At 53.2% G+C, this 27,798-nt stretch overlaps 1 protein-coding gene across 1 annotated transcript in view; it reads right to left on the bottom strand.

Annotated features, from left to right (window-relative positions):
• Window positions 1-802: 802 nt before the first annotated feature.
• Window positions 803-27,798, bottom strand: part of FOXP4 (forkhead box P4) — a 50,366-nt gene continuing 23,370 nt past the window's right edge. The window contains exons 3-8 of the mRNA XM_030465461.1: window positions 18,118-18,207; window positions 9,436-9,558; window positions 7,446-7,532; window positions 1,817-1,964; window positions 1,156-1,360; window positions 803-911 (exon numbers count right to left, since the gene is read on the bottom strand). Of these exons, the coding sequence (XP_030321321.1) occupies window positions 803-911; window positions 1,156-1,360; window positions 1,817-1,964; window positions 7,446-7,532; window positions 9,436-9,558; window positions 18,118-18,207 (762 nt within the window). The remainder of the gene's footprint in view (window positions 912-1,155; window positions 1,361-1,816; window positions 1,965-7,445; window positions 7,533-9,435; window positions 9,559-18,117; window positions 18,208-27,798) is intronic.

The following is a 27,798-nucleotide window of genomic DNA, read 5'->3' as shown; positions in this document are numbered from 1 at the left end:
CCTGACTCCTTCATACACCCAGTGGCCATCAGGCAACATTCCCTCAAGCTGCCTTCGCACCTCCTCATCCTCCTCTGCGAGGCCTCTCTGCCCAGCTCCTTTCCCTGGGAACCAGGAGGCCAGGGGCAGGCTGAGGGATTTTCCCACCAGATTTGGCCCCCAGTGCCAGGCAGGGGTGGGGATCAGTTTGTAAAAACCCCAAATCTGGCTGATGGAGAGGGAAAGGAGCACCGGTGCATCCCTGCAGACAGCCGGAGAGGCGGGAAGGGAGGAAGGGGGGTGTGGGGTGGGAGGGTGAGGAAAGAGTGAGCAAGCCCGTCAGTTCCTTCTGATGTCTTTGCTAAAAATCCCGGCTACAAAGAGATCTAATTGCAAATGAACTAATTAAGTAAACCTCTGACGAAGCGTGAAAACAATTTGTTTGACCCTGACGCTAGCAGAGGGCTCCTCGACAGCGGAGTTAATCAGTCAGCGCCGGAGCCCACAAGCGGTGTCAGCGGGGCTGCCGCGCTGCCATCTGCTTCCTCCCCTCCTCTCTCACCCCCCAGGAGGGGAGCTGCAAAATCCCCTCGCCTGCTGCCTGCTCCTGCCCGCTGCTCTGGATCTCTCCTAGCAGAAATTTCTGGTGTTTTCCCCTTTGGTGTGAGCCCCCTTCCCCCCTTTCCCTTTTTCCCCCCCTTCAGCTCTGATCAGACAGACTTTGAGGGGTGTTCAGACCCATTTTGGGTGTTTCCCCCTTCCCCCTGCTGTCCCAGCTTCTCTTCTCCTCCAGGAAAATGTCCCCCTCCCAAAAGGGGAACACTTACTTGACAAACTGTCCCAAGTCCTCACAGAGGGTTTCGCAGCCGGGCCACTTGCACTCTCCGTGGCCATAAAGCGGGTGGGAGCTGGGGGTCTCTTCGTGGGAAGAGCTGCAGAGGATGGAAAAGGAATGTCAAGTGGGGCAGCCATGATGCTCCAGCCTCTCCTGTGCACAGGACCCACGGGAGAGTCCTGAGTGATGCCCTCCATGGGCAGAGCAAAACAGCAAGAGGACTGATTTATAGGGTAGGCAGAACCCCCACTCCCTCCCAAGTCCTCCCAACCCTATTTCCAGCTCCATGGGTGACAGATCCCAACCCTTTCCACCTCTCCAGGGGGTTGACCCAGCTCTACCTGTCCCTTCTCGGCGTGTGCATGGTGCTCTGTCCATTGGGCAGAGGGTGATGGGAAATGGGAGGCGAGACCTTGGCGGCCGAAAACGAGGTAGAGTTGGAGGTGTTGGTGGTGAGGTCGAGACCTTCTTGCTTAATGCTGTCCTCGACAGGCTGGGCAGCTGTGACCTCCTTCCAGAGCTGCTGGAGATCCGAGGGGCACACAGCTAAGGAGTGGGGAGAAAGGACTCGGTGTCAGCAGGGAGATGGAGCAGGACCCCCTGGCACCCAGCACCCAGCTGGATCAGGACCCCTCCTCTCCCCGCTGGGCTCCCTCCCTTGCCTGGCTGGTGCAGCTGAAACTCAGGCACTGGGAAAATCATCACCCAAAGCTGGGTCTGCTGGGTAAGGAGTCTGCAAAGCCCCATTGGGAAGCCCAAACCAACCCCACCTGCAGAGCTGCAACCCAGCAACCACCCTGCCAGAACCTGCTGGGGGCCCAATCCTGCACACCCCCCACCCCCCACTCTTCATGCGATCAGGTCCCAAACTTTAGTCAGGCTCCTAAAGAAAAGCAACACCCCAGCCCCCTCCCCAGCCTTCCATCACCCCAGAGAGGGAGAAACTGCAGCCCTGGGGGACCCCTCAAAATACACCCAGCACCCCCAAGGCAGGGTCCTTACCTTGGGGCAGGGTCTGCAGGGGGACAGTGCCCTGCCCTGGGGGGAGGCTCACCAGCCCCTGGCGTTGCAGGTTTAACAGGTGCTGCTGCTGGAGCTGCTGCATCTGCAGGAGCTGCTGCTGGAAGGCCAGCTGCTTGTTCCCTAACGGCTGCCGGGAGACAAAAGGGAGGAAAAAAAGAAAAAAAAAAAAAAGAAAAAAGAAAATAAATAATAAAAAAAAAAAAAATCAAAGCGGGTTATTTCCAGCCTCCCAGCAGAAGCCTGGCAGGCAGGGATGCTGGTGGTGGTACCACAGCCCTCTTTGCCTCTGGGCTACTGCCCGGCTGCTCCACCGGGCTGAAGCTTTGATCTACGGGAAGAGGAGGGGAAGAAAAGGAAAGGGGAAGGGAAAAATAAAGCACTGAAAAGAGAGGGAGTGGGTAGACCCAGCTCTGCCTGCCAGGCAGGCGAATCCGCAACCCTGAGCTGTGGGTTCCCAGCACCCAAAAGCATCCCGAGGCTGCCCAGATTCATAACAATCTCATCTTAAGCTGGGAAACTGCCCCTGTTTCCAAAAAGTAACCACTGCAAACCCTTTCTTAATGAGAGAAGAAAACAACCATCTGCAGGGGACTGGGTGCCCAGCGCTCCTGGCCTCAGGGCACCCACACCAGTGCCCCCACCCCAGCCAGGAGCATCCCCCAGGTAACTGATTCTCTCAGCCATCCCCAGGAGCCAGCCACGCTCTGACCAGCACAGCCAGCCCTAAACTAGTTAGGCAGGATGGGTCCCTGGGGAGGCACCAAGAAATCCATGAGAATTAACTGAAGGGGAGAGAATTCAATTAAGGATGGGGACAGGCAGCTGCTAATCCGAGCCGGCCAGGAGAAGGGAGCTGCCCCGGGTCTGCCCCGGCCTCATTAGCAGGGCAGGCATCTCTGTAACCCCTTGAACCCCTCTGTTTGCACAGACGTTGTTTGCAGGTTGTGAGGAGCCGGGCTGGCAGCAGAAGGAGCTGCCCCCACCCCTCCCCAAGCAGCAGCTCCTTTATTCCCAGCAAGAAAAATGCTGGGGTCCCCCCCTTGGCAAAGCAAGCCCCTGCCTTGGAAAAATCCATCAGCAAAGGTGCTGATCTTACTGCACTCCTGAGTGGGGGAACTTGACAGCCCCTTTGCTTCACCCAAAAAGAAGTATTTGCATGCCCATGTGCTCACTGATGAGCTCAATAAGAAATGGCCTTTTCTACTTTTTTTTTTTTTTTTTTTTTAAATCATCCCACTGAGTCTGAGCACCGTGGGGATTCAGGCTCCTGGCACACCAGGGATCCCAGGGACCTGGCACCTTTTTCTTGATGATCCCCCAAGGCTGCACCTCCAGAGGAAACAGCAGACAGACTCTCCATGGAAAACCCAGTTCATGGCTTAGCCTGGAATCAGGTCCTACTGTTGCACCCAAAGCAGCACCCTGGGCCCTGCAGGACACAGATGGGTCCCTCACAGATGGGTGAGGATGAGGAGGGGCTCCAGGCACTGCCCTGCAAAGCCCCTGGGGTCTGCATGACCGAGTCCTGTCCAGGGCACAGGGAGTTTCCACCTGGTATCTCAGACACAGAGGAATGAGCAGGATTGTTGCCCCCAGAGTCAAGTTTGGATCTTTTCTGGCTTTGCCTCAGTCCTGCAGTTCTGATGCTTGAAGATGAAGGCACAAACCAAAGCCATTTCTGCTCAGAAATCCCTGCACTGCCCCAGCAAGGTGCTGAGCCAGGAGGGCTCCAAACAACGGGACCAGAAGAGCCCACGGACTGTAGGGCCACAGAGGCAAAGAGGCTGTGAGCCCAAGGACCTTAACAGGGGCAGCAATGTCCCTCATGGTGTCCCTGTCCCTAGGGATGGACACACACACGTCCTTGCCTTGGTTAGAAACAGCAGCTGGGATGGGATGGGACGGGAAGGGTTGGGCTTCTCCTCCTTTTCCCAGTTCTGCCACCGCCCTCCCCGGAGGCCCCCGGGGCAAGCCCGGGCTCGGTGCTAACACAGCCTCATTCATGGCACTTCCAGGCTGTGGAGCAGGAGGAAATTGGGAACGGATGAAGTCATGAGGATCCCCGGGGCACAATGCCTGTGCCTCACAGCCCTGCTGGGCTCTCCTGACCTGGCCTCACCGGAGCTGGGACAGGAGCAGTGGAGCTGAACCCCCTCCCCCCAAGCTCCCCCTGGTCCCCCTGTGTTGTGGCAGAGATGCTGCTGTTCAGGTTAAACCAGCACCTGGGTCAAATCCAGATTTTCATCCTTCCAGCTTCACCAGACCATGATCACAGGGAGCAGGTCCAGGAATATGAGTCCTGGTGGCCATCAGATGGACAAAGGTCTGGGCTAAGGCAAAACAAGGACCAAATTCTCCCTGGGGATGCTGATTTCCCAGTCCCTAGAGAGCACCCACCATGCTGCAGAGCCAACAAACTACTGAGTGCAATGGGTGAAGAGATGCACCCACAGGAACACCCACCCACAGCACCCATGAGCCTGGAGGATCCAACTCAAGAGCTTGGCCAGGAGAAGGCAGGGTGGCAAAAGCCTGAATTTCAACCCATTTTACCAAAATCCTCCTTTCCCAGCCACCACCCCACGCTTGGCTCCTCTCTCCTTGGCAAACCCCAGCCTGGCAAAGCTTTGCTGATGCCTTCCCAGGGCACTCACCGGAGGAGCTCAGGAGATGTTAGGGAGCCTGTGTTTTGCCCCCCCCCACCCCAAAACATCCCAGTGCCAGGGTGGGGGCTGAGGGTCTGGAGCTTTTGCCTGGGTTGGGCGTACATTAGATGCAGCTGACTGGGTGCAGCTACCAGGGTAAGAGCCACTGTCACTTTGATTTATGAGCACATCAGGAGGAGTTTCGGCGTGACACGCGGGACTGACAGGAGCAGTTCATTAAGCTGACACCAAGGTTAGGCAGCAGGCAGCACCCCCCTACACCCCCCTCCCCCTTCTCTGCCATGTCACCCCCTCCCCTGTCATACTCAGGAGAAACCCCCCCAACCCCAGGAGCTTTGGGGGCACACAGAGACCTTGTCCCCAAAGCAAAACTGGGGTCCTTGCACCCAGACATTGCTTGCAGCTGGGCTTGGAGAGGGATGGCAGACAGCTTGGCTACCTGGAGCCACCCCAGCTCCTTGCTCCCCCAGGATGCTGCTGGGGGTTCACCCTTGCACCCTAAGGCAGAAAACACTCCAAGTTGCAGCTCAGCCCCATCCTGTCGGGATGCAGGGATCAGCCTCACTCTCCCTACTGCACCACATCTCCCAGTCACACCACACCCCCCCCCCCACATCCTCTGGGACAGGACGCTGCCACCGGGAGCTTCCCACACATTTCCATCCCTCTTTTCCTGCTCTCCCCTTCCCCATGCCTGCTGGGGAAGGGGGAAACCTCCAGCCATGCTGCTCCTCCTGGGGAGATCTGAGCTGCTCCTCCCGGAGACGCTGCTGCCGGCACAAAGCCATCCCCACCTGCTGATCCCCCCCTTCCCCGTGCTGGCAGATGAAGCCTCTGACTTACAATTACATCCAGGAGAATCCTGGAAATCCAGCAGATGGAAAGCAGTAGGCACTGGGTTTACAAACCCTTGCAGCAGGGCTGCAATTAAAGAGAGCTGTGAAGGAGAGGACGACGGCCAAGAGCAGCTCTGCGGCGGCATCCCCGGCACTTCCCCAGGCACTGGGGAGAAACCATGGCATGGCCATTCCCAGCAGGAACAAGCAGGGTTTATTAACAGCAGCTGCCCAAATTCACGGGGTGAAGCAGACCCCACAAAACCCAGCTGGGGGGTTTTGGGGAAGGGAAACATCTATGCCATCCACTCCCGGGATGGTTTTGCCGGCTGCGGGATGGTGATACTGCTGGGAGCTGGACACACACCCCCTTCCAGCAGTGTTTAATGCCCTTTCCTTCCCTCAGCAGCCACTCAGACTTTCATAGCGGATGAATTTCTCATGTCCTCTGTACCATTTAATTAAAAGTTAACATGAGCTTTTAAAACCAGGAGCTCACAAAGCGAGCCCTTTGTTAGAGCTTAATTATATCCCCGGTCGTTGCTGCAATACAACATCGTCACAGCCAAGAGGAAAAGTCCTTGAGGAAGCTCAGATTTATGCCTCCCCCATTCCTGGAGCACAAGCAGCTACTCCAGCTCCTGGAGATGGCTCTGATAAAGCCTGACCCCACACACACTGTGCAAACACCAACATCCCACAAGGAAAACCCGGGGTCAAAGTCTACAGAAAGCTCCAGTGGGTGCTGCCCTGACCCCCAGCTGCTCAAGCCACCCTGTTCCCTCAGCACTGATGCTTTAACTTTGCAATCAAGCCCCTGCTGCAGCCACCCAAAGGTGCAGTCTGGGCTTAAATGTTTCCTTCCTGGCAAGAAAGGTGAATTTTTAAGCTCTGAGGATTGGTGTCCATCAGGGCATTGGATTTCAGGGTGATTGCAATGCTCAGCCCTGCTTGCTCCCAGTGCTCAGCTGGGGACAGGGACTGGGCAGCTCAGCTCCACATCTTCATGTTGGACTCAATGATCTTATGAGATCTTTTTAAACCTTAATGATTTTATCCCTCTGTGTCTGGAGCCCAAGGGAAGCTGCCTGATCGTGATGCCAGACACACAGCAGTGTGCACAACACAAAATAACCCCCAGCAGTACCACGGGCACCCATCTAGGAAGAGAGAGGGGCAAAAATCTCTAAAAGAAAGGAAAAGAATAGTGCTATCTGCTCACTGCTAGTCAGGGATGACCTCCAGGCTCCCCTGCACATCACCAAAACACAGCACATGCCCCAAACTGATCATAGAATCATAGAATTGGCTGGGTTGGAAGGGACCTCAGAGATGCTGCTAGAGCTGCAACACCTTGGAGCACGTTCCTATGGGAAAGGACAGCAAAATCTGCTGGTGAAGGGAGTTATAAAAAAGGTTGATGCAATCACACCAGCACAAACACTCCTCCACCAGCCAACTGCCCCCCCAGCAAAAGGGCCACTACAGCTGACCTGGCCATGGGGGGTGCTGACAGCATCCCCTGCCCGAGTGTCTCTCGTGGGAAAAGCCCTTTGCTGGCCTCTGCTCTGGCACACAGTGCTGGGGTTTTGCAGAACAGCCTTTCCTGGCAGGAACAGCCCTGCTTTGGGTTCCTGTCTGCTTGCCAGGGTGCTGCTGTGCCAGCTCAACCAGAAGAGGACTGGGTTGCCTCAGCCAAACCGGGCGAGGGCTGAGCCCAACCTCTTCTGCCCCCCACTGCCAGGAGGATTTTGGGGAGCCCCTGCCCTATGCCAGGGAGGGTCTTGGTGGCTCTGCTGGAGCTGCCATCCCACCCTCTCTGACTTCACCACTCCAGAGCATCCAGATGTTCAGAGGAGGAGGTGGTGCTGAGGACAATGCAGCTCAGTGCACGTGCCAGATGAAAAATAAAGAGGAGGAACAACTTGTAACACCCAGACCAGCCACCCCCCCCACCCCAGAAGCAGAATACCCTGGAATCCCACCCCTGCTGCCTCCTAGCAGGCTGCCCTGGGTGCTGGGATTCACTCACACCCTGTTTTGTGCTGGTCCCCCTTTTATTTGCTGCCAGATCTGATGGCCCAGAACCCATCAGGGTGAGCTCACCTCTTTGGGTTGCTGCTTTCCGGCTTGCTGCTGTGTCAATAGCTGGAGGTGAAGCTGCTCCTGTTGCTTCTTGTAGTATTCCTGCAACTGGGAGGGAGAAAGCAGCCCGGATTAGAAGCAGAAACACCCTGTTCCCATCTCCCTGCCTGGCACTGCCTTGGTGCCAGCACTGGGCTTTGCCACAGCCCTGCCAGCTCCTGGCATCACGCACACCACCAGGGCAGGCTCCTGGCTGCAGGTGAAGAGGAGCAGCACCCACTGGAGGGGTCAGGGCTGCAGAGGAAACCTGGGGCAGGTGCTCTGAAGGGCTCTGCATTCCCACAGCAAATAAAATGCCCAAATGCCCCCACCCCCGGTGCCAAACTTGCAGATGGTTTTCAAGCCCAAAGGTTGCCCTGAACTTCTGCCACCCAATGATGAGGGAACCTCTGCCTTGCCCAGCCCCAGGAAGAAGGGTGGTAACCCCCAGTAATTCTTTTCTATTTTTCCCCCTCTTATCTTTTCTATCCTGGGAGTTTTGCAGCTGCACTGGGGGGGGGGTTTGGTGCTATCTGGGGGTGATATGAAACACCAGGAGGGGGATGAGCCCCTTGAGAGAAGTGGCTCCAAGCACTCTGGCCCATACCACAGTGCCCCAAGCAGTGCAGAACCCCCCTTTTGGCATGGTAGGACCCCCAAAACACCCTTGGCAAGTGTTACAAGAGCTGAGGGACTCCCACCTGCATCCCTTTTCATGGGCACCACGGGAAAGCATAGGCACCCCCCCTTTTTACAGTTGAAACAGGGGGGTATCCTGGGCCAGTCAAAGAGAGAAAAACCCCTGACCCCACAATGAGCCACCCCAGAGGGTCCCAGTCTGCAACAGGCAGAGCCTGGACCTGCTGGTGTTGACACCAGCTCTCACCCCAGCCCCTAAATAAACTGTTGGTGATGGATTTGCTGCCCAAAGGAGGGGGTAGAGGCACGGGGAGGTCAGCAAGACCCAGCAGCCCCTTCCCAGCCATCCCAGGCTGAGGAATGCCCCTTGGGATACCGGGAAGCCTTTATCAGCTCGGGGCTGACAGCACTGACAGCAGCAACTTGGGTTTTTTTCTGTCGGGGAACAGGTTTGGAAAGGCTGGGTGTTTACCCAAAAGCCAATCAAAGCCAGGTCTCTGCAACGTGGTCGAGAGAGGCTGAGGGAACATTGGGTCAGGGGTGAGAGGTGTGATGTTTGGTTTTCTGCTGGTGGAGAATGCGAGCTATTCCGGCCTGGGTTGTTTAATTTGCAGTCAAACGTGTTTCTTTATCCGGCTGCAAAGAGGCTGGGAGAAGGACCCACCCAGGGTAGTGTTTACCCTTTGTTCTTTCCCTGGGGCCAACCTTGAATCCTTATCAGCCTGTTTGGAGTAAACAGGTACTGGAGGCAGGAGGAAGGGTGTGGAGGATGCTTGTGGGATTTCTCCTTCTCTCCCTCCCGCTGGCAGGAGGTGTTTACCCAAGCAGACCTGTTTTGTTTCGGAGCTGAGGCTTGGGGTTTTTTTTTGTTGTTTTTTTTTTTTTTTTTACTTCTCCTCCTTTTTCTTCCCTTCCCTGTTCATTTTACATTTGACAGAATGCTCCAGAAAAAGCCGTGAGAAACAAACCCACACAAACTCCACTCTGGAGTCAGCCCCAGGCACCTGCCCCAAAGCCAGGGCAGTGGTCCTGGGGGATTTATTTGGGATCTGTCAGCCCAAGAGCATCCTTCCTGACCTCAGCTCTTCCCAAGAGGCCCAAACCAGCCCTTGTGTGGGAACTTTTGAGGCTTTGAAACCCTGTCTCAGGGCAGCAGCAGCACTTAGACCTGCTGCTCTTTTTATCCCTTGGTGCTGGACATGCTGGGAGACCCCAAGGAAACATGGGGGGAATGCAGGAGCCTAAGGAAGAACAGAACCATCTGCCTGTCCCCACAAAACTCCAGCATTCCTGGACACCAGTGAGAAATCCCTTAGGCCAGGACCTGCATTACCTGTTGCAGCATTATTGCCTGCTGCTGCTGCAGGAGGGCCTGGAGCTGGGGTGGTGAAAGGATCTGCTGCATCTGCTGGGGTGTGATCATCTGTGGGGACATCATGGCCACAGACACGGGGACCTGCAGAGACAAAGGAGAGGTCACCACCCCTGATTCCAATCCTGGAAAACCCTCCCCAAACACCAATAGGATTCCCACCCCCAGAAGCTCCTGGGGCATCCTCCATGCCCCTCATCCCTGGGTCACCTTTGGGTGAAGCTCTTGCCCACTGGTCTATCCTGGAGTGCTGAGGCCACCCCTGGGGACATGGTGATGGCACAGAGGTGTCCCACGGTGCAGCTGGCACTGGGGCAAAGCTTCCAAACCACCAGCTCCTTCACCCTGAGGGCAGGATGCTTTTAGCCCACTGGGTTGTCTTGAAATACCATGAGCTGGGGGAGAGGAGCAGCCACTGGCAGCCAGGTCCAAACCACAGTTCCCTCCCCTTCTGCAAGCATGGGAAAGGTGCCGGGCACCACTCCTTCCCTCGGGGTCCCAGAGGATTCAGGGAGGAGGGAAAACACCAAGGGAAGTGGGGAAGATACCAATCACCCAAATAACTTTGCAAAGCAGAGCACGGAGGAAGAGGTTACCAGGTTTCCATAGACACATCAAAGCTTTACCTCCAGTTGACACCAGTAACTCACATAATTACCATGCCAAGGGGAGGGAGGGCTAAGAAAACCTGCCAGCCCTTTGGTTGTCATACCATGGGTCCACACTCCCACGTCCAAGTGCTGGAGAAGGTGTCAGTGATGGATCCCAGCCCTGCCAGTCCTGTCCAGGTGGAGCAATCCTGCCTTCCCAACCACAGCCTTCAAGAGCTGCCTTGTCCCAGCCCTCTGCTGACCCCACCAGCCCAAAGCCCTTCCCAAGGCTGTGGCCAGGGTTAGGGTTGTGCTGGAGTTGAACAACCCTTCCTGGATGCTCCTTTTTCCTAGGAAGGGAGCTGAGCACTGCTGGTTGGGAGCAGAAGACACAGAGAGCCACCAGCAGCCTCCTGCACAATCAGGTGGCCTTGGGCTCTTCCAGGGGACCTCAGGAGGAGGGAACTCCTCAGGCACATGGGAACAGAAGAGCCTAAGCCCAACTCCTCCTCAGTGCAAGCCAAAACCCCAGTTTTAATCCAAAGCAGACATCTTCTCATCCCTTCAACTCTCAGGACCCCAGAGACCAAGGAACAGAGGAACAAAGCTCCACAGCACACAGGAATTTTAAGAACCTGGTATTTGCCAGTCCCTCCTGCCCAGGACCCTTAGGGATGTCCAACCTCCCAGTCGGGACCTGCTGCCCACCCTGGGGGGTGCAGAGGAGGGTGGGGAGCCAGGAGGAACCCCGTGCAGTCCCTCCCATCCATGCGGGCAGCCGGGCTGGAGCAGGCTGACCTTCAAGGGAGATTGCAAAAGCTTATCTGTTTACTCAGGCATTTTGCTGGAGGGAGGTGTTGCAAGCAGGCTGAGTTTCATTTGTCGCCAGTGATTCTCCCCCCCCCCCCCCCTTCCCCTCCCTCCTGGCTGCCTTCGTGTCAGAGTTATTGATTAATTGCTGCCTCTTCACACCCAAGAGCTTCTGCTGGGGATCACCGGCCGGTGGAGAGCTCAGGAGGATGCAGAAGCATCCCCAGCAAAAGAGCTGCAAAGCCCTGCGAGGGCTCTGGGTGCTCGCCAGAGAGCCTTGAGCACCCTCAAACACCGGCACAGAGCTGCTGTTTGGGTGATCAGGTGCCGGCAGCCAGCTGTGCAAAGCCCTTGCTGAACATCTGGGCTCGGAGGGAGGATGGAGAGAGGAGAGGGAGCGGGGTGGGCGCTGACTCGCAGGGAGCTGAGCGTCCTGCTAATTTCCCTTTGCCAATTCATCAGCTGGCAACGTGCTCGGAATGAGAGCCCCTAATTAATTGCTCATCCACATCCCCCCTTTCCTCCTCCTTAAACCCAATCCGGGCGGGCTCTCCCCACCCCCATCACCGCCGTGGCCCCTGCTCCACGTTTGCTGGCATTTTCAAATCGGAGGCATCCTAATTACCGGAGAGTTATAACACCTTCCATTTCTCGCCCGACGGACTGACACCCTGTCAAGAGCAAAGAGAATTGCCAGAGGTTTTGACAACACTAATTGCCCCTATAATCTAAAAACACAAAGGAGAGGCGATTAGTCGAGAGGGCCCCAGCGCTCGATCCGACACGAGGTTTTCACAACGTTACAAGAAAACAAAAGCGACGCTTTTTAGAGTTTGATGGCTGCTAACAAAAGCAGAATTATATTTTCATACAACCTTTGTCTGCATTAAATGGCTTTTTTTTTTTTTTCCTCTTATTTTTTTTTCCCCCTTCCCCGTTCACATCCAGAGCGACACAAGGGGGGGGGAGGGGGGGGGGCAGGGAAACGGTGGCGGCTTCGTGAGAGGGTGAGGTGTGAATGGGGTAAACTGGTGCTGGGGGGGGGGGTCTGGCCTTCATCCACCTCGGTGGATGCTGAAACCACACTAAGAATTTCTCCAAAGTGTGGAAAACATCTCCCTCCTGGCTAAACTATCCATGGAGGGCAGGAAATTCCCATATCCAGCAAGTTTTGCTCCTGTTGCAGCCACTCACCACGTCTGCCGGGAGCTGCAGAGCTGCTGGCAGCCAGCTCGACCCTGGTGTGACAACCCCAGCTCTGGTGACAACCCCAGATGCATCTGTTGGGGACAGTGACAGCTGCTGTCCCTGCAAAATGAGATGGGGATGGAAATGTCCACCCCTGGTTGGGCTGAGAGCCCTGTGGGGGCACCCATCAACAGCTGAGGTGCTACTGGGGAGGGGGACAGCACAGTGCAGACCCCCGGGACACTGAGGAGTGGGGTGCAGCCCCAGCACTTGGTGACAGCCACTGGGTGAGCTTCCCCATGGCAGGGGACAAGGCCAGCCTGGCATCCCTGGATAACAGGAGGCTTTGAGCAAAAAGGCTCAGATTTGGATCAATACCACAAGAGAGAGCCAAAGGGCATTGAGCAGAGCAGCATGGAGGGGCATGAGGGGTTGGCTGTGCCCCGCTGCCTCCTCTCCATCCATCTATCCATCCATCCACCAGAAGCAAAATCCATCCCTGAGCTCCAGAGCAACATGGAAGGGTATGAGGGGTTGGCTGTGCCCACCTCTCCATCCATCCACCCACCTGCCAGCAGCAAAATCCCTCCCTGAGCTCCAGAGCAGCATGGAAGGGTATGAGGTGTTGGCTGTGCCCACCCCTCCATCTCTCTATCCATCCATCCATCCATCCATCCACCCACCCACCAGTAGCAAAATCTCTCCCCAGGCACCAAAGCACCAGGGACCATCCCCGCAGGGCACCCAGGGCATCCCTGGGGACTCAGCTCCTGTCCCCAGAGCAGCTCCCAGTCCCTGGCCAGCACGTCACCAGTTGGCATCTGCCAGACACCGACTTGGGAAGGGTTTGACTCACGCCTTGGCCGGCTGCCACGCCACAAAACTGCTTACTAACAGCTCCAGCTGCCTCCCAGAAAAATCACCCCAGCACTGTGGCTCTGGCCGGCCAGAGGGCTCTGGAGGAAGGGAGAGGGAGGGGGGGGGGATTTTCCAGGAGGTCCCGGTTGTCCTCCCTCCCTGCCAAGAGGATGGGGATCATCAGGCAGAGAGGGGGGGAAAAAAAAACCCAGATGGGTGTTAGAGGGGAAACTCAGAGCTGAGTGTAAGCAGGGAGCAACTCTGCCAAAGCTGGCTGAGAGCATCAGGATTTGGCCGGGTGGAATGCAAGTGGGATGGGGAATGCTGCTCTTATTTCAGTCTTTCTTGGGTTTTTTCTATTTGATTTTTTTCTTTTTTCCTTACGGGAAGAGGATTGCAACTCCCAGCCACGAGGCAAGAGCAAGGAAAGCCATGGCCTGATGACCTGTCTTGGCTCCCAGCACCTTGGAGCTGCCATCAGAGGGATGGCCACACTTGTGACACCACCACCCCCCTCCTTGGCACAGTGCAGCAGCTGGGACATTCCCCATCAGCCTCAAGCCTGTGGTTTGCTCAGCCTCAAAGCATCCCTGCACTGCCTGTCACCTCTGGGCCAGCCTGTCACCCCTTCTGGGAGGCTGCTGTGTCCCCAGGGAGCTGGGGGCAAGAGGCCACCACTGCTATGGGAAGGAGCAGCTCCAGGTGCCCTCTGCAAACCACACATCCAAGCTCCCACGCCAGGCACAGCCCAGACCTCGTCCTCCCTGGATCCTGGGGAAGCTCCAGGGCCACCAGGATGAACAAACCTGTGGTGGGTGCAGCTTCCCAGGGTGTTCAAGGCTTCCTGCAGAACCCAAAGTGCTGCACATCCTTGTTTCTGATCTAATCTCAGGTTTTGACTCCCAATTAGAAGCAACAGCAAACTTGCTTGTGCTGTTTTTTCTTTTTTCTTTTTTTAACACCCTTCCCAATTCCAAAACCAACAGTATCAAACTAAAGAGGTTGGTGTGGGAGGCCAGGAGCAGGGAATGGGAGGGAAATAATTATCCCCAAGAGCAGCTTCAGCTCTGCTTCTTTTTAGGGGCAGGGGAAGAGCAAACCCCTCCCTGAGCACCCACTTCTTGCTGCTGCTGCAGCTGGAGGAGAAGCAAACCTTTCACTCTGAGTCCAGAGCCACATCCACACATCCCTTCCTACCCCCAAGCATCCCCAGGTGAGCTCCAGAATTCAGCTGGCTCAGAGCATCTGCAAGAGCTTCAAACACCCAAGGCCTGGCAATGATGCTTCTCACACCAGCATAACCCTAGACACGGTTTTACACCCTGATGGGTGGCACAGGGCCACCCAAACCCTGCTCTACCCCCCTCTGCACCCACCATGCTCTGCAGGGACCTTAGCAAGATGGGACAGAGACAAGGAACCAAAACCTCCCCAGGGTCAGAGAAAAAAACCAAACCCAGACCTGCCAGAGAGCTGCCCCCCAGCATCACCCACATCCCCTCCACGGGCACAGGGTGCTGGCCCAGCTCATCCCACTGATGGAACCTGCAGGGATCCCAGTGCCCCCTTTGCTTCCCCGTGGATGGCAGAGTGGGGTGGCAGCAACAGTGAGGGCACGAGGAGGAGGGGTTGGATGGGGGATGGATGGCAGCACTGCTGAGTTCAAATGGAAAACTCAAGCTCTGCACGAGCCGAGACGGACGGGCTGCTGGATTATTTTTTTTTTTTTTTTTTTTCCTGGAGAGGGAACCCAGAAGGGCTGGTATTGATCTGTCTTCATTACCCATTTCACTCAAGTTTCAAATCAACAAAATACACTTTTCCGCTCCGCTGCCCTCCCTGCCACAGCAGACAAAAGAAAAGCAATTTCCCGCACTTTGCTCCAAACTCCTCTCCCCTTCCCTCAGAGCCCTTCGGCCCCTCTCCCATTTCAGAAGGTTTTTTTTAACCTCAGCAAGTTTGCTCCAGAAGCTGGGACACCACCAGCTCCCGGGGCTGAGCTGGGGATGGGACCCCAGGGATGGCACCCAGGGATTTGTTGGGTGTCCTCAAGCCAGATGTTGCCCAGCACCAAAAATAGGAGGCACAGACTGGCACCTGCTCTTCCAAACATCCTCCAGCCCCTCGTGCCATGGGCTTTACTGGACACCAGCAGCATCTCCTCATCCCTGGGGGATCCCACTGCAGCCCAAATCCTCGAGTGCAACATTTGGTCGGCACCCACCAAGTTTTGAATAGTTTCCAAGTCATGAAACCACTGAAAAAAACCACCTCAGAGTGGGGGTTTTTTTGGCCTTTTTTCAGGTGCAGCTGTAATGGGAGCATCAGCTGTGAGGATCTGCACCCACACCTCCAGGCACTTGGGGGGCTGAGAGGGTTCATATGCCAGAAAACCCCCCCTAAAGATCTCCATCAAGCCCAGCAGCACCTTGTTTGTTTTTAAGAACATGCTGTCAGCAGCTGGCATTAATATTCCCCCTGGCTTGGTGCCCCATAAACGTCCCCTCCCCACCCACAAGGTGACAGGGTGGCCACAAAGACATGAGCCTGGTGTTGGCACATGTGGGGAATGTGCAGTACCCCTGGGTGTGTGTTTGGGGGGGGTCTCCTGCCCCCACTGCTGACCCTAGGACCCTCCTGCTCCCTTTTTGTGGGCAGTGAGCACTGAACCAGCTTCTCCCCCAAACACCCAAGTGATGGGGAAGCCCAGGGCTGGCACCTCCAGGGTCCCAAGCACCACTATGCACCCCCCACCCTTGGTTCAGCTCTGCCCCACGCTCCATCCCCAGCCAGGGGCTGCTGTGCTGGGATCCAGCCTTCCTCCTCCTCCTCTTCCAGCCGTCCTGGTGAGTCTCATCCACACTGCTCTGCCTTAGATAAACTTCCTTTCAAAGGAGTCTGCTTAATCCTCTATCTCCCCTCGGTCAGATCCCACTCCAGCTGCTCGGCGGGGTTGGGGAAGAGGAGGGGGGGGAGGAAGAGGCCGGTTGGTTGGTGGCTGCTGAGTTATGAGCTATTTCTGACTCACGTCTACAACTTTCACGAGTCCTTTTTGCAACACAAAAAAAAGGGGAGGAGGGGAGAGGAAAGCAGAGCCAGCTCACTCCAGCAAACCCGCCGGCCAGATGGGCAGGGAGGGGAGATGGGAGAAAAAAGGGGGGGGAATGGGATATGGAGGAAGCAAAAAGGTCTGGAGCTGAGCCAGGGGAAGCAGCAAAGGATGGGCAAGGGGAAAAAAAAAGTGGAGGCAAAGAGGGATGAAAGTGCAGGCAAAAGAAGTGTAGGCAGGGACAGCCACCCAGGGAGAGAGTGACATGGAGGGAGCAAAGAGCTTTGGAGCTGCTGAGCCAGGGGAAGCAGCAAGGGGAAAAAAGTGGAGGCAAAGAGGGATGAAAGTGGAGGTAAAGTGGGATGAAAGTGCAGGGAAGGGGACAAAAAGAAGTGCAGGCAGAAACAGCCACCCAGAGAGGGGAGCGACATGGAGGGAGCAAAGAGCTCTGGAGCTGCTGAGCCAGGGGAAGCAGCAAAAGATGGGCAAGGGGAAAAAGAAGTACAGGCAAAAAGGGATGAAAGTACAGGCAGAGAGGGATGAAAGTGCAGGCAAAGAGGGAGGAAAGTGCAGGCGAAGAAGGAAGAAAGTGCAGGGAGGGGGAGAAAAGAAGTGCAGGCAGGGACAGCCACCCAGGGAGGGGAGCGAGGCGCCGGTTACCGGAATCTGACTTCACCCTCGCTGCCTTTGTCCTTCGCAGACATTTTCCATGCAGTGACTGCATTTCCTTCCTGCAAGCACCACTGGAAAAAGCTGCCTGTTTGTGCAGCAAAAGCCCTGACTAATTCCTCCGGGCTCAGACCTGGCTGTTGCTTCCCAACCTGGTGGGACAGTTGAGGGGCTCCAGGCTCCCCCAACCCCCTTCCCAGCTCGGTATTGGGAGCACTGGGATGGCTCTTGCTGAGGTTTGGTTGTGCCCTGGGCACGTGGAGAGGAATCAGTGATTGCCCATCCCAGCCCCGGTACAGCCTGGCATAGGCAGGACCTCCAGCTCTGAGAGTGCTTGTGCTAATTACTGTCCTTTGTTAATTAAACCCACGTGGCTCTAATAAGGTAACCTGCTGTTCTCCAATAAATTTAATTAGCCTGAAGGGAGAGCCCCTCCACACAGCTATTTAAATTGTCACTTTCCATTGCTTGGGCTTTGCTTCTTTCTGCCTTCTCCCTCTCTCTGGGTTCACATCCCTTTTTTTCCCCCATTTTCTGCCCCTTTCCTGGGGCAGTGGAGGGCAGCAAAGGAAAGGTTCCCCCCCTCTATATGGGAGAAGGATGCCACCCATGGGTGCTGTGGCCACCCAAAGCCCTGTTTTCCTGCCAGTACCACAAAACCCCACCCTAGATGAGCCTTTGACCTGTCCCTGGACCTGCCCTGGTTCTAGCCCCAAGGGACTGTCCCTTACCCAGCCCCACGACCCCATCAATCCTGGTGTGCTCTGACACTGGGAAACTCTGCACCTCTTTATCCAAAATGCTGTCCCAAGGTACAGTGGCACACAGGGGACTTTTCTCCTTGGTCCTTACCCCACCTGGAGCCACCCTTTCCCACCCCATCAGCACCAAACAGGGACCCCAAAAACAAACAAACAAAAAATTCCAAGAAACTTCTGGAAGATTACAGGGGATTTAACTCTTGGTGTGCTTTAGCCTATCCAGAAGATGGAGGTGACACCTCCTGCACACCCAACTCTGCCATAGCAGTGGGTTACAGTCAAAACCCTCCCTGAAAAAGGGGGTAATGGGGGGTTTAGGGGGACACAGACACAGATTTGGGGGCTCACCTGCATGACTGTCTGCTTGCCCTCATTGCTGCTGGGGGAGCTGAGCCCCGTGGCTTGCTGCAGCAGGAACTGGCGAGCCAGTTCCACCTGGAACTGGTGGAGGGTACTCCACCTGGAGCCACCCTTTCCCACCCCATCAGCACAAAACAGGGACCCCAAAAAAAAAAAAAATTCCAAGAAACTTCTGGAAGATTACAGGGGATTTAACTCTTAATGAGCCCCTGGTGTGCTTTAGCCTATCCTGAAGATGGAGGTGACACCTCCTGTACACCCAACTCTGCTTCAGCAGTGGGTTACAGTCAAAACCCTTCCTGAAAAAGGGGGTAATGGGGGGGTTTAGGGGGACACAGACACAGATTTGGGGGCTCACCTGCACGGCTGGCTGCTTGCCCTCATTGCTGCTGGGGGAGCTGAGCCCCGTGGCTTGCTGCAGCAGGAACTGGCGAGCCACCTGGAGAGCCTGCAAAGAGAGACACAGTGGGGTGGGCAGGAGGAAGGCAGCCCCCTCTTCCTCCTCTCCCTCCTCCAGCTCCTGGATGGGGGGCTGCCTGGGCTGCTCTCCTCCATGGATCTGCTTCCTGGGGTATCCTGAGAGATACACAGGGAGGGCAGTGCTCCCCAGCATTCCCTCCTGCTGCACCAGTATGACCAGTCCATCCCCTTACAGACCACCACTCTCCCTACTTCCACAGGGATCTGGGAAGAAACCTGTCTTCTTCCCCTCCAAAAAAACCCCAAAAAACCAAAAAACCACCACCTCATCTTTAGCAAGTCACCAGGTCCAGCATCTTTGTGTCTCTGGCAGGTTTCACCTGGGTCATCATCCCCAGCATCATCCCCAGCATCCCAAGCATCATTCTCAGCTTCCCAAGCATCATCCCCACCATCCCAAACATCATCCCCAGCTTCCCAAGCATCAGCCCCAGCATCCCTCAGCCAGGCACAACCAGCACCCAGCCAAAGGCCTGGATTCTGCCTGATTTATCCCCCCCCTGCACGGAGCCACCCTTTCTGCTGCAGCTGACATCTCTTTTGTCTAAAGCTATATTTAATTTTGTATATTTAATTTTGCATGTGACTCTTTATGCTGGAGCACTGAAAAGTCCCACTCCCTGCCCAGATTTGGGCCAGGATGTGACACCCTGAATTAATAATCCACAAATACATCCAGGCAGAGCTTAGGGTGATGCAGGACAACTCATCCCAAGATGAAACCTGTTGATTTTGATGTGTGTTTGCCTAACATGAGCCCTGGGTTTCCTTCACTTGCTCGTGGTTGTCCTGCTGAGAAGCTGCACATAATGCAAAAGGGGGAGAAACCAAGAGAACTTGATAAAAACCACTCGTGGAAACCCACGCAGGCACCAGCAGCCCCGAGAGAGCCGTGCAGAGCAGCTCCAGCAGCTGAAGGAAGTGAAATGAAGAAAAATGCTGCAAAAAGACAAGGAGGAGAAGAGGAGACTGCAGGTCACAAGCTCAGCACCAGTGTGTGTGCATTCCAAGAAAAGGAGCTTCATTCAGCAGCCAAGAACCAGGGGAGGGAATAAAACCCTAACAAAACCAAGCCTGCAGCACCCTGCTGCTGCTCCCAGACCTGCTTCCTCGGCTGCTCCTTAGTTTTGCTTTTAAGATCATTTTCCTTTTTCTTTATTTATTTTTATTATTATTATTATTATTATTTCTTGGTTTTATTTTTTTTTTTCTGGGTGTATTTCTGAACAACCAAACCATTGTAACCCTGCTGTGGGACAGGTTTGCATTAGGGCCTGGTGGTGCTGGGTTCCCTCGGCTGTCATCACCCCAGCAGTAAATCACTGCCCTGGCTTCCAAGAGGTGGCCGAGAAAGGGCCACTTGTTAATGCTCCACATTTCCAGCTATAACAAAGAAAGCCCCCAGGCCCCTTCCTGCCTGCTCCAGCCCTCCTGGACAAATCCACTTCCACACCAGAGCAGCATCACCCACAGTGAATGCACCCTCAGCACCGCCCCAGTCCACTCGCTGCTTACTGAGCCTCTGGGAACCAAGGAGCACCCACAGCACCCTAAAACAGCTGCTCCATAGAGGACCTGTGAGGACTCATTACTCACATTTTCATCAAAAAGTCCCATTTCATGCTCCCCTCTGCAGGGGATGCTCAGGAAAATGTCCATGGTTTGAAGCAGAGGTGTGCGAGCTCTGCCACATCTTATGTGGGTAAATCCATCCCACCCACTCCTTGCACATGGACAAGCACTGGAAGTGCACTTGGAAAATGAGAGGTAATTTTAAAGTCGTTGCTGAACCTGCAGGCTGTGAACTGAGGGTTTAGCAGATGCAGCTTTCCTTCTTTCCCCCCTAAAAAACCCCATTTCCCAGCAAGGGGAAACCCAAACCCGAAAGTTGTGCCCCAGGCACAGCACTGGCACCCTCTGCCTTGTGTTTGTCACCACACGTGTGAACTAAAGAGCCTTGAGAAAGGCAAAATCCAGGAGATTCAAAGACAGAAAGGATCCTGAAATGATGCTCCTGGAACACATCACCTGGGATGCACCCAGCAGAGCTCGGGGTGCCCAGTGCAGACCCCCCCAGAGCTGCCCCATGCCTGTCACCTCTTCTTCCAAAAACTGCATGACCACTAACTTGCAAACTCACTTCCTCCATGATTAAAAACTCACTTCATCATGATTAAAAAATAAAATCCTTGAGGATGAAGGCAGTGATGTGCTGGGAACCACTGATGGTCTGCACCCAGGGTCTGAGTCCCAGAGCTGCCACACGTGGGTGTGTTTATTTCCCTCTGATTACCAGGAAAAGATGTGAATGGGTAATGTGAACACAAAAACCTTCTGACAGTTATGACAGCTCTAAGGTCTGATATTTTAATTACTTTTCCAAATGAAAACAGTAATTCCAGTTAAAAGCCAAGGGTGGAGGAAGACAAACAGCAGCTGCTCAGCACCCGCGTGCACCAAAGCCCACAGGTCCAAGGCACCCAGCTGAGGATGGGTGCTGGTCCACCACTTGCCTGAGCCTGACCTGGATCTCCAGGTGAGCATCTGACAGGAGTTTACATGGATTTGGTTTCCCCACCACATGAAATTTCACCTTGTGTTTGCAAGACCCCATCACCCAGAGGAGATCTGGGGAGGGAGGTCTCAGCCCCAACAACAAACCAGTGCAGCAGGGAGGGAAAAAAACCACAACAAGGTGGGGCAAACCAGAAGAGATGTGATGCCAGCACTCAGGTAACATGCTGTAAAGAATCTCTCTTTCTAAATCCAAATTCTGGTTGGTTTCAGGGTGCCACCAAGTCCCCAGCACCCCACCAGCTCAGCCCCCCCACCCCGCGTCGCCTCTCAGGGGGGAATTTAATTCACTCCCCGCTGGCTCTCTCACTTTGTTGTGCTCTGAAGCACGAAATTACAAGATTTACAGGGAAAAAAAAAATGACATGGCCTTACAATTGCACACAGGGGCCTCCCCAGCAGCCCCCTGGAGCTGCCCCTCTCCCTCCTCCCCCACCCAGCAGTGATTCTTGCTCAGCGCTGGTGAGGCCACACCTCGAGTACTGTGTCCAGTTCTGGGCCCCTCAGTTTAAGAAGGATGTAGAGGTCCTGGAACAGGTCCAAAGGAGGGCAACCAGGCTGGTGAAGGGACTCGAGCACAGACCCTATGAGGAGAGGCTGAGAGAGCTGGGGCTGTTCAGCCTGAAGAAGAGGAGGCTCAGGGGAGACCTCATTGCTGTCTACAACTCCCTGAAAGGAGGCTGTAGCGAGGTGGGAACTGGACTCTTTTCACAGACGACCTTCAACAAGACAAGAGGACACAGTCTTAAGTTGTGCCAGGGGAGGTTTAGGTTAGATATTAGAAAGGATTTCTTCACGGAGAGGGTGATCAGGCTATGGAATGGACTGCCCGGTGAGGTGGTAGATTCTCCGTCCCTGGAGACATTTAAAAACAGACTGGATGTGGCACTCAGTGCCATGGTCTAGCAACTGCTCCGGTGGGTCAAGGGTTGGACTAGATGATCTCTGAGGTCCCTTCCAACACGGCTAATTCTATGATTCTATTCTATGATTCTATGATTTCCATTTAAGCCCCAAGTTCAGCTCAGCTGGAACATGAAGGATGCTCCAGTTTGCACCTCCCAGGCTCTGCAAACCTGTTGCACGACTGCAGAAGTCAAGTGGAGCCCCCAGAACTGAAATGTGGGGGATGCAGAGCCCAGCACCATCTGCATGTCACCCCAGAGAGTAGGAGAACCACCCAGGTGCTGGGGGGGACCTTTCCCTAGGGCTAAGCAAGGGGGGATGTCAGCCACAACCTCTCCTTAAGGCTGAGAAGGATAAAGAAAGGCAGAAAGAATAAAGTCTCCTGTGTAGGAGTGGATGGGTTTTTAACTCCTGGCACTGCAGAGGAAAAAAAAAATGATTGAAAAAAAAAATAAAATTGTATCCTGCTGTTATTCAAGAGTCATCAGTGTGTTATTTGTAATTAGGAACGAATGGGTTGTGTCAAATTCATCATGCTCCTGGATGGCTCCCTTTGATCAGCAAATTATCCCATAAAAAAGTTTGCAATGTCTCAGCTGCTTATGTCAAGAACTGACTCGGTTTGGCTTCCCCTCCTCCAGAGCAGCAGCCACATGTTCAAGAGCTGAGGAAGAGGATGGTGACCTGGACTTTGCTTGGGGTGTCCCAAACCCACCCCAGGCTACATGGGGACACAGTGGAACAGCAGCTCAGAGCAACACCCAAAGCCCCCTGCCCCACTAGAGCCATGCCTGGGGTAGGGAAGCTTTAAACCTGGTGGGATTTTGACTGGTTTGGGCTCCTCCAGCCCACAGGGATGCTCTCTTCTACCCAGAAACACCAAATTCCTCTTGATTGATGGATAAACCAAAGCTGGATCCTCACCCTGACTTCAGGAAAAAGCATCAGCAGGGAAGCATCCTGTATCCCAGCTTGTACCAAGGGATAAGCATGAATTCTTCCCCAAAAGACTCAGGCTGCTGGGACCTCTGTACATGATGGAGATGTCCCAGCACAGCAAATCCTACAAACTTCCCTTTTTCCCACAGGGAACACCAGGTCCTGCTTGGCCCCAGGGATGGAGAAGCTGGGGAGAGGGTGGCTCCTACCCCTTGTAGGGTGGCTGCTCCAGACTGCAGCCCCTACATTAATTCCTCACCCATACCTGGCTGCTTTTTTCCCCCAAAATCCTGCTTGAGAGAAGCTTCTCTGAGGGCTCTACTGCCTGGTAAAATTGGGTAGAAAAAGGTTAAAAATAAATTGGGTGAGGATGGAGATCTGAGGGCTCTCAGTGCTGGGTAAAATTGGGTAGAAAGAGGTTAAAAAAAAAATAAATTGGTGAGGATGGAAAGAAGCAAGAGTCTTTCTAAAAGCACCAACAGCCTTCCCCAAATCAAAGAGTGCAATGGAAAATCCTGCCCAAGGTAGTTTTCTTTTTATACCACCTTATTCTAGCAGGTATTTCATTTTATGAGGTTGTAGTGTTTAATTATGCTCAGTGGTGCCCCTGATACTTGGTGTGCTGGAGCCAGAAAGCAGGAGGGAGAGGGACTGCCCAGCTCAGGATGGGAACCACTGCCCCAAAAAAGCCCAGGGATTTTCCACCTGGATGGGATCAAAGCTTTGCATGGGGTATTAAACTCCAGTGAGTTAAAAACCACCCTAAGAATGATATTAAAGCAACAAACTTGGAAGGAAGGGGATCTAAAAAGAGAGCCTGGATCTTCCCTTTAAACTTCGTTCCTTTGGGAGGGTGGAAAAAGGTTGGGAAGGGATGAAAAATGTAATAAAAAAAAGAAAAAAGGATATTTTTTTTTTTTTTACACTCATAAAAATGACATTGTCACATTCCAAAAGGAGAGGGATTAAAACAACACCCAGAGGGCTATTTTTAGATGGATATTAACAGTAAATGATGCCATATTGAGAAGCACTTCCACCCAGCCCAACCCTGCTCTTGCTTAACCAGAACCAAACAGCTCCAAGAGATCAAAATTAAGGAAAATGAAAGAATTTTCTCATAAATGGGGAAAAAAAAATAACTACTAAAAGTCCTTGTGTCCCAGCCCCAGCTGCTCTCCTTTTCATTGCACACTTTAATGCTGCTGGACTTTAATCCCTGACTCTTCCATTCTCAGAGCTGAGGGGTTAAACCTATTTGTACTAATGAAGAATATGAGGAATAAGGTCCTGACAACCACACCTCATGGAAAAAAAGGAAAAAAAAAGGAGAAAAAAAGGGAAAAAAATAAAGGAGAAAAAAAGGAAAAAATAAAGGAGAAAAATGGGAAAATAAAGGAGAAAAAAGGAAAAAAATAAAGGAGAAAAAAGGGGAAAAAAGGATAAAAAGGGGAAAAAAAGGAAAAAAAGAAAAAAAAAGGGAAAAAATAAAGGAGAAAAAAGGAAAAAATAAAGGAGAAAAAAGGGGAAAAAAGGATAAAAAGGGGAAAAAAAGAAAGGGAAAAAAGGAAAAGAAAGGAAAAAGGAAAAAAAGGGAAAAAAGGAAAAAAGGGAAAAGGAAAAAAAAGGAAAAAAAGGAAAAAAAGGAAAAAAGGAAAAAAGGAAAAAAAGGAAAAAAGGAAAAAAGGAAAAAAAGGAAAAAAAGGAAAAAAAAGGAAAAAAAAGGAAAAAAGGAAAAAGGAAAAAAAGGGGAAAAATAAAGGAAAAAAAAGGAAAAAAAGGAAAAAAAAGGGGAAAAATAAAGGAAAAAATAGGAAAAAGGGGAAAAAGGGGAAAAGGGGAAAAAGGGGAAAAAGGGAAAAAGGGGAAAAAAGGGGAAAAGGGTAAAAGGGTAAAAAGGGGAAAAAGGGGAAAAAGGGGAAAAAGGGAAAAAAAGGGAAAAGGAAAAAAAGGAAAAAAAAGGAAAAAGAAAAAAAGGAAAAAAAGGAAAAAAAAGGAAAAAAAGGAAAAAAGGGAAAAAAAAGGAAAAAAAGGAAAAAAAGGGAAAAAGGGGAAAAAGGGGAAAAAGGGGAAAAGGGGAAAAAGGGAAAAAAGGGAAAAAAGGGAAAAAAGGGGAAAAAAGGGAAAAAGGGAAAAAAGGGAAAAAGGGAAAAAGGGGAAAAAAAGGGAAAAAAGGGGAAAAAAGTAAAAAATAAAGGAAAAAAAGGAAAAAAAGGAAAAAAAGGAAAAAGGGGAAAAAAGGAAAAAATAAAGGAAAAAAAAATAGGAGAAAAAAGAAAAAAGGGAAAAAACCCAACCCAAACACCCTCCTGCTTTTGCACTCAGGAAAACAGAAAATCTAAATCAAAGAACCTAATAGAGAGCTGAGTTTCACTGAAGTGCTCCAGTCTCGTTTTTATCTTAAATGCCCTAATAATAGCAGATTACACAATACAGTGGAGATGTGATCACATGGTTTATGGGATGGGATCTTTCCTCCAGCAGAGCTCTGCCACTCCTCCCCCCACCCACACCCTGAACTACCAAAAAAAGTCTGACTTGCTTCTGCTTTTTATTTCATTTTGGGGTTTTTTTTCTTTTAAGGAAAACTCTTTATTTTTGCTTAATAACCAAACAGATCTTTGACTTGTGCCTGCAAGAGACTGCAATATTTCAATTATTATTTTTTTTTTTTTTTGCACCAGAGTGCTTGGATTTTCCAGAGAGTTCCTTTTCCAGAGGATTGGAAAGAGCTGCTCAGGCTAGGGAACAATTCCCCCAGGACACTTGCACCCCAAAATCACATCAACCCCCCCTCAGCCTCTCTGCACCCCATGGTTTTAACCCCCAGCTCAGGGCTGTGACTTGTAGACCTGGAATTTTTCCCAGAAATTGGGAAATTGGTCTCTCACCCTGGAGAGACTTAAATTATCAGGGATCAGCCCCTCTTTGGCACAGCAGCTCACCCAGGGGTCTCCCCTGCACCCTGGCACCCAATCTGGAGCATCCCCCATCCCTTTCCCATCACAGGGATCTCTCTCACCCCTGTATCCTGCCCAGGCTTCCTCCACTGTGGAATTCCAGGGATGGGGGGGTTGTATTTTTAGGCAAGAAGTGGGTGAGGGATGCTCTCTGCTACCCCCACCCCACTGCCCTCAATGGGGGCAGATGAAAATGGGAATAAAGGAGAGAGATTTAAGGTTGGGAAAAGAAAGAAAAAAAAAAAAAAAGAAAAAAAAAGGAGAATAGGATAAATAAACTAATAAACAGCAATAATAATAATGATAATTAATAATAATAATAAATAATAATAATAATAATAATAATAATAATAATAATAATAATGCTGAGGATAAATTACATCCAAGTACATATGAATATGGAAATATGGAACCACCCACCTCAACTGGAAGGGTCCCAGCAGGGGTTACAGGGAATCTTTATCCTGGTTCTCTCCAACCAGGATAAGGGGGTTGGTGAGGAGGGGGGGGGTAAAGGGTTGGCCCTCCCTGTTCTAAACTCCTGCATGCAGGGAGCTGGGGTGGAGGGGGACACAGAGCAGAGTGCTGGAGGTCTCACCCTGTTCCCACAGCAACAGCAGTAGAAACCCCCAGGGGGTGGGCAGCCCCCTCCCATGCCCCCTCCCGACCTCTCCCCTCCACCAGTCCCAGCACAAAGCCAGCCCACACTATTCAGGCTTTTCATTGAAATCCTGGGATTTAACCTGAACACCAAGGCCTGGGCTGGGGGGAGAAGGGTGGAGGGATGGAGGGGTGGAAGGATGAAAGGATGGAGGAGTGGAAGGGTGGAGGGATGGAGGGGATGGAGGGGATGGAGGGGATGGAGGGGATGGAGGGGATGGAGGGGATGGAGGGGATGGAGGAGTGGAAAGATGGAGGGGTGGAAGGATGGAGGGATGGAGAGCTGGAAGGATCAAAGGATGGAGGGGTGGAAGGATGGAGGGGATGGAGGGGATGGAGGGGATGGAGGGGACGGAGGGGACGGAGGGATGGAGGGGATGGAGGGGATGGAGGGATGGAGGGATGGAGGGATGGAGGGATGGAGGGATGGAAGGATGAAAGGATGGAGGGGATGGAACGATGGAGGGATGGAGGGGATGGAGGGGATGGAGGGGATGGAGGGATGGAGAGGTGGAAGGATGAAAGGATGGAGGGGTGGAAGGATGGAGGGGATGGAATGATGGAGGGATGGAGGGGATGGAGGGGATGGAGGGGATGGAGGGATGGAGGGGATGGAGGGATGGAGGGATGGAGAGGTGGAAGGATGAAAGGATGGAGGGGTGGAAGGATGGAGGGATGGAGGGGATGGAACGATGGAGGGATGGAGGGGATGGAGGGGATGGAGGGGATGGAGGGGATGGAGGGGATGGAGGGATGGAGGGATGGAGGGATGGAGGGATGGAGGGATAGAGAGGTGGAAGGATGGAGGGAGGGATGAAGAGGTGGAAGGATGAAATGATGGAGGGGTGGAGGGATGGAGGGATGGAAGAATGGAGAGGTGGAAGGATGAAAGGATGGAAGGATGGAAAAGTGGAAGGATGGAGATGTGGAGGATGCTCCAGCCCTGGCAGGGAGAGGGATGCTCTTCCCCCACCCCATCCCCCTGGGGTCCTGCTCTCCCTCCTTTGGATGCTCCAAAGCTACATGGATCAGGGCAGACACACCAAGCAGGCACAGGCAGGGATGGTGACAGAAAACCAGGTGGAGCAGAGCTGGTGCCATGGCTGGCAGCCCCTGTCCTGCCTGGCAAAGCCAGGTTGGTGACACAGGACACCTTGCTCTGGGGACTTCTCAGAGCCCAAAACTCCACCTGAGGGAGTCCCTGAGCACCCTATGGTGTACACCCACCTCCCCTCAAGCACCCACTCAGGGCACCCCCCCCCCCCCCTCTGGGCAGCAGCCTCAGAGAGGAACTTTAACCTGAGAAGTTTCAGCAACCCAAAGAAGCCCCAGGGCTGTTGGGGGTCTCCTCTTTCAGAAGGGTGAAACCAAAGACTGTGGGCCCCAAAGAAGGTCAAAAGCAGCTTGTTTGGCCAAAAGATGAAAAAATCAGATAAAACAGAGGGCAGAACACGTGCCCCCCAGGGAGCTGCATCACCCAAACCCCTGTGGAACACGGAGCTTTGTGGAGTGGTTGAGAG

This window comes from Calypte anna, chromosome 26, assembly GCF_003957555.1.
Source record: "Calypte anna isolate BGI_N300 chromosome 26, bCalAnn1_v1.p, whole genome shotgun sequence".
NCBI lineage: Eukaryota > Metazoa > Chordata > Aves > Apodiformes > Trochilidae > Calypte > Calypte anna.
This window is presented reverse-complemented; position numbering and strand designations above follow the sequence as displayed.